Source organism: Brassica oleracea, chromosome C7 (genome assembly GCF_000695525.1).
Source record: "Brassica oleracea var. oleracea cultivar TO1000 chromosome C7, BOL, whole genome shotgun sequence".
Classification (NCBI taxonomy): Eukaryota; Viridiplantae; Streptophyta; class Magnoliopsida; order Brassicales; family Brassicaceae; genus Brassica; species Brassica oleracea.
Genome location: NC_027754.1, coordinates 46,603,206 through 46,616,767, shown reverse-complemented (window position 1 = coordinate 46,616,767; position 13,562 = coordinate 46,603,206). Strand labels below are relative to the sequence as shown.

At 34.6% G+C, this 13,562-nt stretch overlaps 1 protein-coding gene and 1 pseudogene across 1 annotated transcript; one reads left to right on the top strand and one right to left on the bottom strand.

Annotated features, from left to right (window-relative positions):
* Positions 1-2,711: 2,711 nt before the first annotated feature.
* LOC106303458 (putative F-box/kelch-repeat protein At3g43710) lies at positions 2,712-3,917 on the bottom strand. Its single transcript, XM_013739719.1, has one exon. It carries the CDS (start codon positions 3,900-3,902, stop codon positions 2,712-2,714), a length of 1,191 nt encoding a protein of 396 aa, XP_013595173.1. The 5' UTR covers positions 3,903-3,917.
* Positions 3,918-3,997: 80 nt separating this feature from the next.
* On the top strand, positions 3,998-4,978 carry LOC106303457 (annotated as a pseudogene).
* Positions 4,979-13,562: the final 8,584 nt, after the last annotated feature.

Genomic DNA, 13,562 nt, shown 5'->3' with positions numbered 1-13,562 from the left:
GCCTTTGTCCCAGGCCGGGCAATATCGGACAATGTCCTCATCACTCATGACGTCCTTCACTATCTCAAGACGTCCAAGGCTGAGAAGAGAGTATCTATGGCGGTTAAAACCGACATGAGCAAAGCCTACGATAGGCTCGAATGGGACTTCATCAGATTGGTATTTCAACGCCTCGGTTTCCACCCGAAGTGGATCAAATGGATTATGCAGTGTGTCTCTACTGTTACTTACTCCTTCCTCATTAACGGCTCGCCTAGAGGAAGAGTCACACCGAGTAGAGGTATCCGTCAAGGAGACCCTCTCTCACCATACATCTTTATCTTGTGTAGTGAGGTCCTCTCGGGTCTATGTAACAAAGCGCAAGAGGAAGGAACCCTTAAAGGGGTCCGTGTAGCACGAGGGTGTCCTCGCCTCAACCATCTCCTCTTCGCCGACGACACAATGTTTTTCCTTAGAGCAAGCAAGGAAAATGGCGAGGCTTTATGCCGATTACTGAAGCGATATGAGGAGGCTTCCGGGCAGTCAATCAACACAGGAAAATCTTCGATTAACTTCTCTCGGCACGCACCGACAGCTCTCAAATCAGCTATCAAGGATGCTCTTTCGATCCAGAAAGAGGGAGGTACCGGCAAATACCTCGGACTCCCAGAGCTATTTGGAAGGAAGAAGCGAGATCTTTTCTCATCTATTGTGGATCGGATAAAGCAAAAAGCATGTGGCTGGTCAAACAGGTTCTTATCTACTGCGGGAAAGATGACTATGCTCACCAGTGTATTATCTCCCATTCCATCGCACGCCATGTCCTGTTTCCAGTTACCGATATCTCTGTGCAAGAGAATTCAATCAACGTTGACTCGATTCTGGTGGGACACAAACATAGGAGATAAGAAGATGGCTTGGATTGCTTGGTCTAAGCTGGTGCAACCGAAAGATAGTGGAGGTTTAAACTTCAGAGATATACAGAGTTTTAATGAAGCTTTCCTCGCAAAGCTGAGCTGGAGAATCATCAACCATCCCGACAGCCTACTTGGAAGAGTTATACTTGGAAAATATTGCAGTGAGGAGAGCTTCTTAGAATGCTCAGGAAAAACTGCTGTCTCGCATGGCTAGCGTGGAGTTTTGATTGGACGCGATATCATTGTCAACTCCGCATGATGGGAAGTAGGCAATGGCTCTAGCATCAACATCTGGGAAAAACCATGGCTCAGCTGCTCCACACAGCTGAGACCCATGGGACCACCACCGAGAGAATTCTCACATCTCACAGTGTCTGACCTCATGCTCCCGGACCGAAATGAATGGGATATTGGGATGATCCAGCGTGTGCTCCCATTTGAGGAACAGAGAATTTTAGCCATTAAGCCAAGCTTAACCGGGGCTCCGGACAATCTCTCATGGCTGAGCACTGACACAGGAGATTACTCTACCAAAACCGGCTATGCTGCAGTCCTCTCTTCTCGAACCGCAGAGGATACAGTAAGCACGGAGGATGCATCCTACGACTGGAAGAAGAATGTTTGGAAAATCCAAACAGCACCAAAGATCAAGCTGTTCATCTGGAAAGCGCTTCATGGGGCGCTACCTGTGGGCGAAGCTCTCAAAGCCCGGGGAATCAACACCAATGGACAGTGCAAACGATGTAATCTACCTGAATCTATTGATCATCTGCTTTTTCATTGCGACTTTGCTAGACAGGTTTGGGAATCAGCCCCTGTCTCCCCAAGCATTGAATACAGTGGATCCATAGATTTAAGGAGCAACTGGAGCAGCTTCTGCTCAAGGAAAAACTTGCCACCGACTTGAATTTCTACAGGAGCCCTTGCCCTTTGGATCATTTGGCAACTATGGCTAGCTCGTAACAAGTTAGTTTTTGAAGGAAAGATCATCACGGTGGAGGAAACAATATCCAGAGCAACCGCTTGCGCCCGAGAATGGATATCTAGCCAAATTCAGCTGTCTGCAACAAAACAAGCACTACCACCCAGACCCCCGCTTCATGACTGCGTTTTGGTGAGAACCGATGCTGCCTGGAACGAGAATTTAAAAATTGCAGGGCTGGGATGGACAACTAATCGAGAGGAGAGAGTCTTCCAATCCTCGACCACTGCGCAGCATGTTGAGTCCCCTCTTGCAGCAGAAGGACTGGCGATGAGGGAAGCCCTCCTAAAGTGCAGAGAAATTGGCCTCCCCAAGCTTAGATGTGAGTCGGATTCGGCGATCCTGATCAAAGCTATTAACTTGCGCTCCCCACTAGTTGGTTTGTATGGCATTTTAGCTGACATTTATTCTATTGCCTCTTCTTTTGAATCCATCTCGTTCACATGGATCTCGCGTGAGAGAAACAGTGTAGCGGATGAACTGGCGAAGAATGTTTTATCTTCGGAGCTGGCCATTATGGCGGCAACAAACCTTGTTTCGAACGTTTGAATTAATATAAGTAGTGTTTCAAAAAAAAAAACTGAAACGAAAAAGTATTTCATATTAATGTTATATTTAAATTGCGACTTGATACTTAATTTAGTTTACACTTTCTGTAAATTAACTGTAAATTTGTAATGTTACAAAAAAACTGTAAATTTGTAAAATGAGTTTTTTTCTTCCTTTTTTGCAGAAAACTCTAATATAATACACAAATTCAAAACAAAATAACATACTTGCATTAAATATTAATGACTAGCTCATTTGATGTTGAATGGAGATTCAAGCATTCATCAAGCAGTAGTAGCAATAACATGCATTAACTCAACTTGCGTCGTATTTTCTTGATCAACTTGCGTCGTATATGTAAACACAACATCACACCATTCAACTGTTCCGTATATCTCCGATCTGTGTAGTCTTTCAAGTGAAATTTCAGCACACCAAACTAATGTTGTGTTTTGAACATTCTCAGTATGCACATCCTCTTTCCACAAAAACACCAACTTTCCACCATAATCTGCCAATCGATGATGATAAGTATTTCTAAATCTTCTATACCAAGGCAGTCTTCCTTCCAATCCCTTTACTCCTCTCCATAGTCTATCAATAAAGTCATACCAACAGAGATCTATGGAACTATAATAGTATAACACGTTCTCTGTCACACAATAATAAAACTGTCCCGAATCCCATCTCCATCCAGTAGTCAACTTTTGGTCTGCCACTCTCCATCTACCTTTATTCAGCTTAAAAGTCTCATATTTTGCCCTATCCATCACATAGACACTTCCTTCCAATGATGCGCTTTTGTATCCAAATCTTCCGTCTATATCTTCGCCAGGACTCGGTACAAACTCCCAAGTTTGGGTTTTGGTATCGTACACCTCCATCCAGTTTGTATAATCAAGATTTTTGGATCCTCCTACCACATAAATTTTTCCATCAAGAACGCTAGCAGAAGGAGACACCCTAGCCACATGCATGCTTGGAGCCTTACACCATGTGTGATAGTGAGAGTCCATGACGAAGACGCCAGACGAAGAAACGCCATCTATACTTCCACCAATGGCATATATATCAGAGCCAACTGCAGCAACAACTGACATGGCCGAGGGAGGAGAATCTAAAGATGGAATTGGAACTAATTTATAGCCACCTAATTTATTCGTTTGGGAGTTATCATCGACGGTTTGATAAGGGTTCCGGTATAAAGTGAACCAATGTGTGTTCTCGTCATTTTGGAATTGAAACCATACATATAGACAACTCTCGGTGCGAGCTAAAAGTGAACGCGTCTTACAAAGCTCTGGCGAATTAATGAGAGAGCGGAAGCTCTTGGAGACAAGGGTGAGAGTCGGATAGTACAATCTTGGGACGCGGGCCAAGCAGCTCAATATCAACTCGTTAGGAAGCATCAGCAACGTTAGAACAGGTGGAACTTCAACCTTCATGGGGTCGGTGGACATAGTTGTAGACGACATTAACAAATTTTCTTATTGATTTATGTGATTTATTAAAGTTTTGTGCTAAACTGTAGATTTAATATACTTTTTTATACATTGTTTTTGGGCTATTTATGGACAGAAATCTTTGTTGGTTAAATGTTGTTAACATAAATCTTATTAATTATTGAATTTATGTACTACAGATTACATGCATAAAATTATTTATTGGTAAAAAAATTATTGGTTAAATCTTATTAACATAAATCTTTTCCTTTTTTGTTAATTTTTTTTTCATAACATAAATCTTATTAGTTATTGAATTTATATAATACAGATTACAGAGATGTGTTTGATGTCTTAGACAGAAACTCAACTCATATCCGACGTCATATGATGAATATAATAAGCAAGAGTTATGATCACTCTTGAAATCTGATAATTACGTTTTGGTTTTATGTATAAAGAGACATAACTAGATAAAAGAAGATCCATGAAAAAAAAAAACTAAATAAATTAGAATTAGATATAATGATATATAGAATGACATGGATGCTTACACGGCTTCACGGGAAGATGTCAATAAGAAGATTAAGAAGTATATAGTAATGCCGAAAGAGACATACGCGTGTTTGGAGCGTTGTGTTTGGTGTGGTGATGATGATCAAGTGATTAGCCCTTTGATTAGAATGATGCAAGAAACAAGTGTTATCACTTGTTTTATCTTGCGCACGGTGTTGTCGTTCTTGTCGTCGCCGAAAGGGTTACAAAGTACGAGTCATCATCAACACAAAGGTTGGGGCATTTTTATGAAGCTTGTGAAGAAAGAAATAGATCATCACCATCATGAGAAAGGCTTCTCCTGTCTCAAGCTTGAAGCTATGGAAACTGAAATAGGGAAGCTCGTTGTGACGAGTGACGACGACAAGGGAACATCAAAGAAGAGGAGAAAGATATTAGTGAGAAAGTAAGTGAATGGATTCAATGTTCATTGGTTAGAGCCAAAGAAGTAGAGTCAGCCATGGAAGAGGTTGAAGAGAGACTTGAAGGATTGTTCAAGGTGATGATACAAGCTAGAGTCTCTCTTCAAAACATCCTATCCACTTAAATCAATATGGGACCAGATACGAGTTTATATTGCTCTGAATAAAGATGGATCGTTTGGTTTTGAAGTCTTGATTCGTCTTTGTTTTTTTCTCCATTTGTTTGTTGATAGAGAATTTATACATGCATCCATGTATTAGATGATGTGTGTTTGTTGTAAGTTTGAAACTCGTCCAGGTTTGAACAAACTCATCTTGTAAAGTTTTATGTAATATCTATAATTTTAAAGCCTAAAAAGAGGGATGTAAAGAGAGAGACGAACGCATAATTAAGCACTAGTTTTATGTCTAGAGTATGATAATGATAATTAGTATATTTTGCATATAAATCAATTTATGAGTCTCAGAATATTTTTAAATAATCAAAGGTGTTAAAAAGTAATGTTAAAACAAATACTTTTTATTCATTAATTAGTTGATCATAGTTTATAGTTTTGGTGGCGGAAGTGGCGGAATACATACACAATGACAACTGCCTCTAATACATATGGTTCCGCAAGGTTTCTTACAAGAACCAACCGTTTGTGGGCAGCTTGGAAACTTGAAGATCCATTAACGGCAAAGACTTTTCTTCTTGTAACGTACGTTTCGCCTCAACAATCTGAACAGTGACGGCTATCACCACTGCAACAATAAAGATAAGTAACACAATCTAATTATTTACGATCATAAATAATAAAGAAAATTGTATAAAGTTTAGAGGTGAAGCTTTAGAGTTTCCCATATTATATAAAATTTTGTACTTACCAGTAAAAGCTAAAAGGACAACAAAAGCAAACTTGAATGAACCCATCACTGCAGGAAATTGTGTTCGTTTCGACAACGGCAATATATATGTTCTCGACAATGTAGTATAACGTGTTTTTTTTTTTGAAAATAAAAATAATGTAGTATAACGTTTTTATAGAACAGAAAATGTGATAAGATCAAACTTTTAATATATGGTAAGAAAAAAAATCTGAAATATTAAAGATTAAATCCTTAAAGTTTTATAGAACAGAAATGTAATAAGATCAAACTTTCTATACATGGTAAGAAAAAAATTTATCATATTGTAATTAAATCTGCTAGAATGAAGTAAATTTATGGCAAAAGAAAAATAAATTTATCAAATTTTAATTAATATGTTTACATGAAATAAATCTGTGGTCAAAAGAAAAATAAATCTAGCAATCTTAACTAAATCTGTCAAATTGAAGTAAATCTGTGACCAAAGATAAATAATCTATCGATAATGTATAAATCTATCAAAATTTAATAAGTTTGTGGTCAGAAAAAATTAAATCTGTCAAATCATCATTAAATTTGTTGTAATGAAATAAGTTTGTGACAAAAACATGACATATTTGTTTAAGCAAGCCTTTCTAATTTAAGTAAATCTGTGACTAAAGAGAAATAAATATGTCAAAAAAAACTTGTGACTACATAAATATTTTTTTTTTAAAAACTGTATAATGGAAAAATCGTAAATACTATTTTTTGTAACAAAGAAAATAAAGGCAAGATAGGTATAAAAACAAACTAGTAACTACAATAAAATGAGAGTTAATCAATTTATTAGTGTCATAATCTTTTGAAATAATCAAAAGTGTTAAAAGCAATGTTAAAACATAATTTTTTATTCATATTAGTTGATCATAGTTTATGGTTTTGGTGGCCGATGGCATACACAACCACAAGTGGTAGCAAAACATAAGGAATGGCAACCATCCGGACAAAATTTAACCACCAGCTTGGAAACTTGATGATCCAATACCGGCAGAGACTTTTCTTCTTGTAACATACGTTTCGCCTCACCAATCTGAACTGTTACGGATATCACCACTGCAGTACAAGATGTAATAAACATAAGTACTAGAATCTAAATGTTTACGTTCATAAATAATATAAAATCTGTCTATAGTTTAGAAGTGAAGCTTTTGAGTTTCCCATATTATACAGAAATTTGAAATTACCAGTAAGAACTAAAAGGACGATGAAAGCAGACTTGAATGAACCCATCACTGCAGAAAATTGTGTGTTTTTTTAGACAACAACAAGGTGAGTAGATATATGTTATGGACAATGTATAACATTTTTATAGAATGGTAAAATAATAAAAAAAATTCTGAAAGATCAAATCTCTTAAAAGGAATAGTTGACTATATATATATAATAATATAAACTAAGAAACGGTTCAGGGCAAAACAAGGTTTTCTTAGCTTTGTAACAGCTAAAACTTAAAAACAAAGCTAAATTATTATATATTCTATAGAAACGTTTATAATAGCTTTGTAACGGCTAAAAACAAATCTGTATTTATTATATATTTACACCTGGTTTATAAAGAACAAACAGTTATTCGATTCTAGTCAACTGCAAGTTTTCCTTCTTTTTAAAAATTTGATGTCATTTTGTATTACAAAATATTATAAACTGACTCATATGAGACGTCAATACTCCGTTTAAATTATGAGTTGATGTATGAAATTTAAATAATTTTTGAGTTAATGTATGTTTTATCATATATGATCAGTATATGTAATGTAAATTGGGACCGCAAAATAGTGTTGACGTCGGAACTGACGTTTCCCCGTCTATCTGTGTAACAGTGTTTAAGGTTTACAGAGAACTGTATGGAAGAACTTCAAATGTTGACAGCCAATATATGTTTACTCGTTGCGCATAAAAGATCAGTTGAGCGCACTACATCAATACCCATTGTATACCATTTTACAACAGTTAACAAAAAGGTCTCCTTTCTTTTCTTCCGTTAACCATTTATACCATCCCCTTTTGTGAAACATTACAACTTCTTTTTGTAGCCACGTGTCATCACTAGGATGATTCTTAGAATTATTAGAAAAATATGTTGGTCCATCTAATTATATAATAAGTTTTTTATTAAACTAACCATAAATTCATTATTAATGTCATTTATTATTTCCTTAAATAAAGATTACGGAATTGCCTAATGTGGCTAAAGTATATATGACAATTAATGATTTTGAATAATAAAGATCTGATAAAAAAATAATGTATCTTCTATCAAATTTGTTTAATTTTAAACTATTAAAATAATTTAAAAAAATCACAATAACCATATTATAAAAAATTTAGATTTTTCTGTATATGTTATATTTTGAATTTTAAAAAATGACTATAAATTACTAAAACTGTTAAAAGTCTCACATTCAAATTTTGCGATCCATGGTTTAAAATTTTTGTTATGACAAAATAAAAATGATTACAAAATCATATAAATAAAAGTCTAACTTAATTAATCATTAAAATTTAAAATATAAATGTATATATATCATTCTAAATTAAACTATAAACCATATTGAATAAATAAATATTTTAATTTCAAAATTTACTTTGAATAATTATTTTTGATAAAAGTTTTGAACTAACATTGATAATTTTTTTTAAATTATAAATTACTAAAATTATTAATCCCACAATGAAAATTTTGTTATCAGTAATTTAAAGTTTTTGCTATTAAAAATACACATGATCAAAAAAACATATGAGTAGAAAGCATCATTTAATAGACATTAATATTAAAAATATAATATGTATGTTAATATCATTTAAATTTAATTACATATCCTATCAAATTTTTAAAAAAATTGTTTGGATTAATAAATTTGATTTATACATTCGCACTAATTTAATTATATATGTAATAGTTACTGAGTTTTAATTATTCAATATATATTTATTATTTCATAATATGTAAGAACATATAATACATAAAATAATTTTTATATATAATGTTTATCTCGCGCAAGGCGCGGGTCTTAATCTAGTACTAGTGGTATTAGTAAAGAAAATATGTTCAAAAATATGAAAATACTAGTGGTATTAGTAAAGAAAATATGTTCAAAAATATGAAAATGAAAATATTTTGGAAGAGAATGATATTTTTTCGATCCATTTGATAGTGTTTAGCGAATGTAGTACATTACTTTGTTTTGAAGTTGTTTAGTTCAAAGTGGAATAGCATAAGTGGTTTTGACTAATCGATTCAATAAAAGTAGAATAAATAGCTGATAGTCGTAACAAAGCTAATTTAGTTGGAATTTAACATGAAGTAAAGTTGATGTTTTATTCAGGTTTTATTCAGGGAACATACTTGATTGTTGAAATCAATGATAGATTGTTGTGTATTGAGCCTATAGATGTAGACTTGGAGTGTGCACCGTGGATTCGCTCCTGAAGGTCTTGTTTAGTGTGAGAACTCAAAAGAAAGAAGTGGTTCATTATTAATTCTTTGGTTATTTGTGTGAGTTCAAATTTAAAATCAATATAAGATGTTATAGCTATGTCTTATAGATGGTGAATTTAAGTTATCGATTTTCTTGACTTCTTGTAACATTTTGTTTAGAGGATCATTTATTCAGAAGGTTGGTTTTTTTTTATGAATGTTTGTTTACGTTAGATTGTTAATTTTTATCAGAATTATCTCTAATAATTTTTATTTAGTGTGGATTTGTAAGAGAGCATTATATTATATGTTTTTAATTGACGTTACATTTTATTAATAATATAACTGTGATTTACATTTTGTTCAGGATTCTTATTTATATTTGTACTATTTATTTCAAAGTTTTCTTAGGGTGCTTAGTTTTTAAACCAATTGAATCATATAATGAAGCTTCTGCTAATTTAACTTATATTTGTTTAAGCATTTCGATTTTTTTTTCTGTAGACGTTGGATGATTTATATAGACTGTATTTTTATATATCTAGTTACGTAATGAACTGGGATGGTAGGAGAGTTATAATATAGTCCTTAGTTGGGGATTAGGGACACATGAGCATTGCTTGTAGATATACGAATTTAAAAAATATTAATTTCTGGTGCATTTGATATTGTTGATATAGAATTTAGAGACCTAACATATAAAAGAATTTTATGAGTGCATGTTTGATGGAAAACCTCTGGTTTATGCTATTCGATTAGGAGACCCCACACTTGTACGTCAAGTAAAGGCATTTCCGACTGACTCTCCTCGAGCCTATCTCTAAAGATTCTTACTAATGCAAGCGATGCAATAATTATTTTTTTCTTTCTGTAAATTGTTTTAGTGTTTGTATGTATGGATGACTGAGAAGTTAATGTCTATTATGGTGGAAGCTTAAACTGAAACTGAAACTTTATAGGGAAACTCTAATACATAAGGGAGAAATAATCTTTGACCCAAAAAAAGGGAGAAATAATCATTTTTAAAAAAGGTAAAGACCGGAAATGTTGTTTGCTTATCTTTGAGAAATGTAAAGGACAAACTGTTCCGGTCTTGTAAAGTAGTAACAATTGTTGTATAGATGGTCCATGTTGAGGATGTCACAACTTGGTGGGGTTGGAGCCTTCCCATGTTGGTTAGATATCAGGTATTCATAGGAATACTATAGACACTTAGACATAAACTCACACACACTTAGACAAAAGTAGTTTGTGTGATTCAAACCTCATCGATGGAGCGTTAGTTATCACCAATCTGTGAATACTTGCTCTGAAAATTCTTTTGAGTTTGCCATCGAGGATTATAGGAGGGTGCAAGACTTGCAGATGGATGACTTGGTGTGTGGTAGGAGCTGTTCTGCTCTCCATATTTCCCCCAAGAAGACGCGGATGAGCTCTGCATTATACTACATTTTATAAGACTTGCAAGTGATGGCTTGTTCGAACGTACTAATGAAAGCTACATGACTACGGAACTTATAAATCCAAGACATGTGGATGCTTATTGTTAAAAAGATTTGCATTGATAAAATAAATAACAACCACCACGTCACTGAGTATTTTTTTAAAAAAAGGGAAATAGATGCTTATTGTCAGGTTCTCACAGGGGACTCATTCTACACGTGCTTTCTTCGGGGCATTTTTTCCAGAACAACTTGTTCTTTCGCTGCTGTTAAACGCCCGGGAAGTGAAACATCAGATGTAGTTGCTTGCTCTTCAACTTTGCAAGTGTTAGCAAGTCTGGCATCTGATCCCGGTGTCACAGCTTCAGGGACTTGTACACCTTCATGTTATCAACACAACAAAGTCAGTCACCATTTATTTTTATAACCAGTAAATCCACATTAGGAGAAGTTACTAATACTCACAGGAAAGGTTGGCATAGGTGCAAGCTCTCGTGCAGGAAATATGAAGGAAATGGTAAAGGTTTGGTGGTTTGCAGTAAAATTGAAGTCTTTTAATCTGAGCTGGAAGGTATAGGTACTCCCAACAATATCAGCCAGTGATCGAGGCAGGTCAGTGTCAACCTGAGCATTAACATATCCCCTGCAAACCGGTCAAACCCATTATATATGAATCACTTTGCACAAGTAATAATAGACGCTGATATTTAGAGGTTTATTATAGGTCATACCACAATCTGTGCAGCCTCAGAAGCTTCAATGCCAGTCATTTTAGTCACCTTCATATCAAAGCCAAGGAAAGCCGATGTGCCAGTGTCGTCTAACACAGAAAGTATCGCCATGTACCTGTCGTAAGGGAAATAATATTTGGTTTTTGCTTCCAATACACAGAAATTCAAAGTTAAAAATTACTTACCTGAGTTCAGCCACAGCATTAGTTTTATTGCAGGCGACACATGTGAAGAAGGATTCCTCTCGGACGAGTTTCTTTGACCACCCGAAGCAGCCAATATAACACCAACCCTCATCTTTCTGAATCGCGGTCACTACAGAGAAACTCAATGATCTGTCAAGTTTAGGAGAAGAACACAATTCTGAATTATATTCTCAAAGAGTCCTAAATTTGAATATAACAGAATTTACCTGAGGATCAGCAGTGATAATAAAACATTTAAAAAGCTACATTTGTCTTCTACCCTGGGTTTTAAATAGCGATTTTGAGGATTGTGCTTGTGGAGAAGAGGTACAGAAAGTTTTCAAATACTCGTAGAGCCGTCAAACCGTAGATGCTTTCGACGTGAATCTTTTGAACGACGTTGAAGTGAACAACTGAGGTTGCATCATTCACCACTCCTTCTCCAAGGACTAAGCTGTGTAGCAATGGAGTCTCATCTTGATGGAGAATATGTAATGTTAACATGGATATTGTAAAATCTTGTAAACATACAAGCTTGAGAAGAAGAAATCTCATGACAGAGATACTCTTTTAAAAAATCAAGAACCTGTAGAGTGCAAACAGTATCAGTTGATGAGAATATGGTTCGGATGGCTGAAGCAAGAAAAGAAAACATTCACTCTCAAAACCATCTAAAACAATAAGATAAAAAATAAATAAATGCTGCAGATAAAAGACAATATAAGGTCTCACCAAGATAGTCTCGAGCAGTCAATCCCTTGAATCCCAACTTGGGAAACAACCACCAAGTGCCTGGTTCAGATGATGATTTAAAGTTTGCATCATCATGGTCGTCAGTCAAGGCATACAAGTTTGAAGAATGTAAAAAGGATTTTTACCAAACGAAATAATGGTAGTAGAGATGAAAACACCAATCACACCAAAGGACAGGATGGTTAAAAAGCTGTAAAAAAGGTTTGAGTTGCTGTGGGATGCGAAGAGGTCGATTGAATGAATGCTTCCCAGTGGAAATGGTGTGGTGGGTTAATCATGCAAAAACTCAGAGTCAATCACGGATTAATGGAAGTTTGAGACCCTACGGAGGAGATCGGAACGGCGATTTAGTTTCTGGAGTTTTCATCGGGTAGTCTACGTAGGTCGCTAGCAAAGAAGAAGAAACCTAAAATTAGTGAGCTTGTCATAATATTTCTAAGGATTGACCTTATCATAATGTTTCAAGAGGCCCAGTCATAAGTTGTAAAAATAGCCTAGTCCAAATAGCGGATGAGATAACCGGAATAAGAAAAATAAATTCAGACAAGGCAGATGGTTTGGCGAGGCGATACGTGGCGAAAAAAGTCCCACTCTTTTTGAGAACGTGGAGGAAAGAGGAGAGATCATAGTCTACTTTATTGTATAAGATTTTGAGTATGATTGTTAGATGTTAGATTAACTAGGAGTAAATTAAACGGAGGAAATGAGAGTAAAATTATTAACGTAACTGAGAGAAAAACATAATATAAAGAAAATAGGGGTGTTCAATCCGGATATCGGTTCGGTTTAGGTTCGGTTTTTTCGGTTTTCGGTATTTCGGTTAGTAAAATATAACTACCATTCTAAATCCATATTTACTTCGGTTCGGTTCGGTTTATATACCGTCGGTTTTCGGTTTATTCGGTTTTATACCAAAAAACATAATTATTTAGTTTGAGATCATATTATATGAATTTTAGAGTCATATTGTCAACAGAGTCATTAATTAAAAATATATTACATGTTCAAATAAATGAACAAAAAAGTAAAAATGCTTCTACCATCAAATAAAATAATCAAATCTATAACTAAAATCAAAGCTTGAAATTTTGAAAATAAAAATATGAAACAAAACAGAAACATGAAAGAAAAGTTTTTCCACTCTTCCATATTTAGTGTTCAATAAAGTCATGTTTTTTCAATCGAACACGAAACTCTGTTTGTTTACAGATAAGAAAAAAATTGTGAAACTTTTTCATTAATTATTGTCCATCAAATTTATAATCTTCATATTAATTTAGTGAAGACTAAAATAAA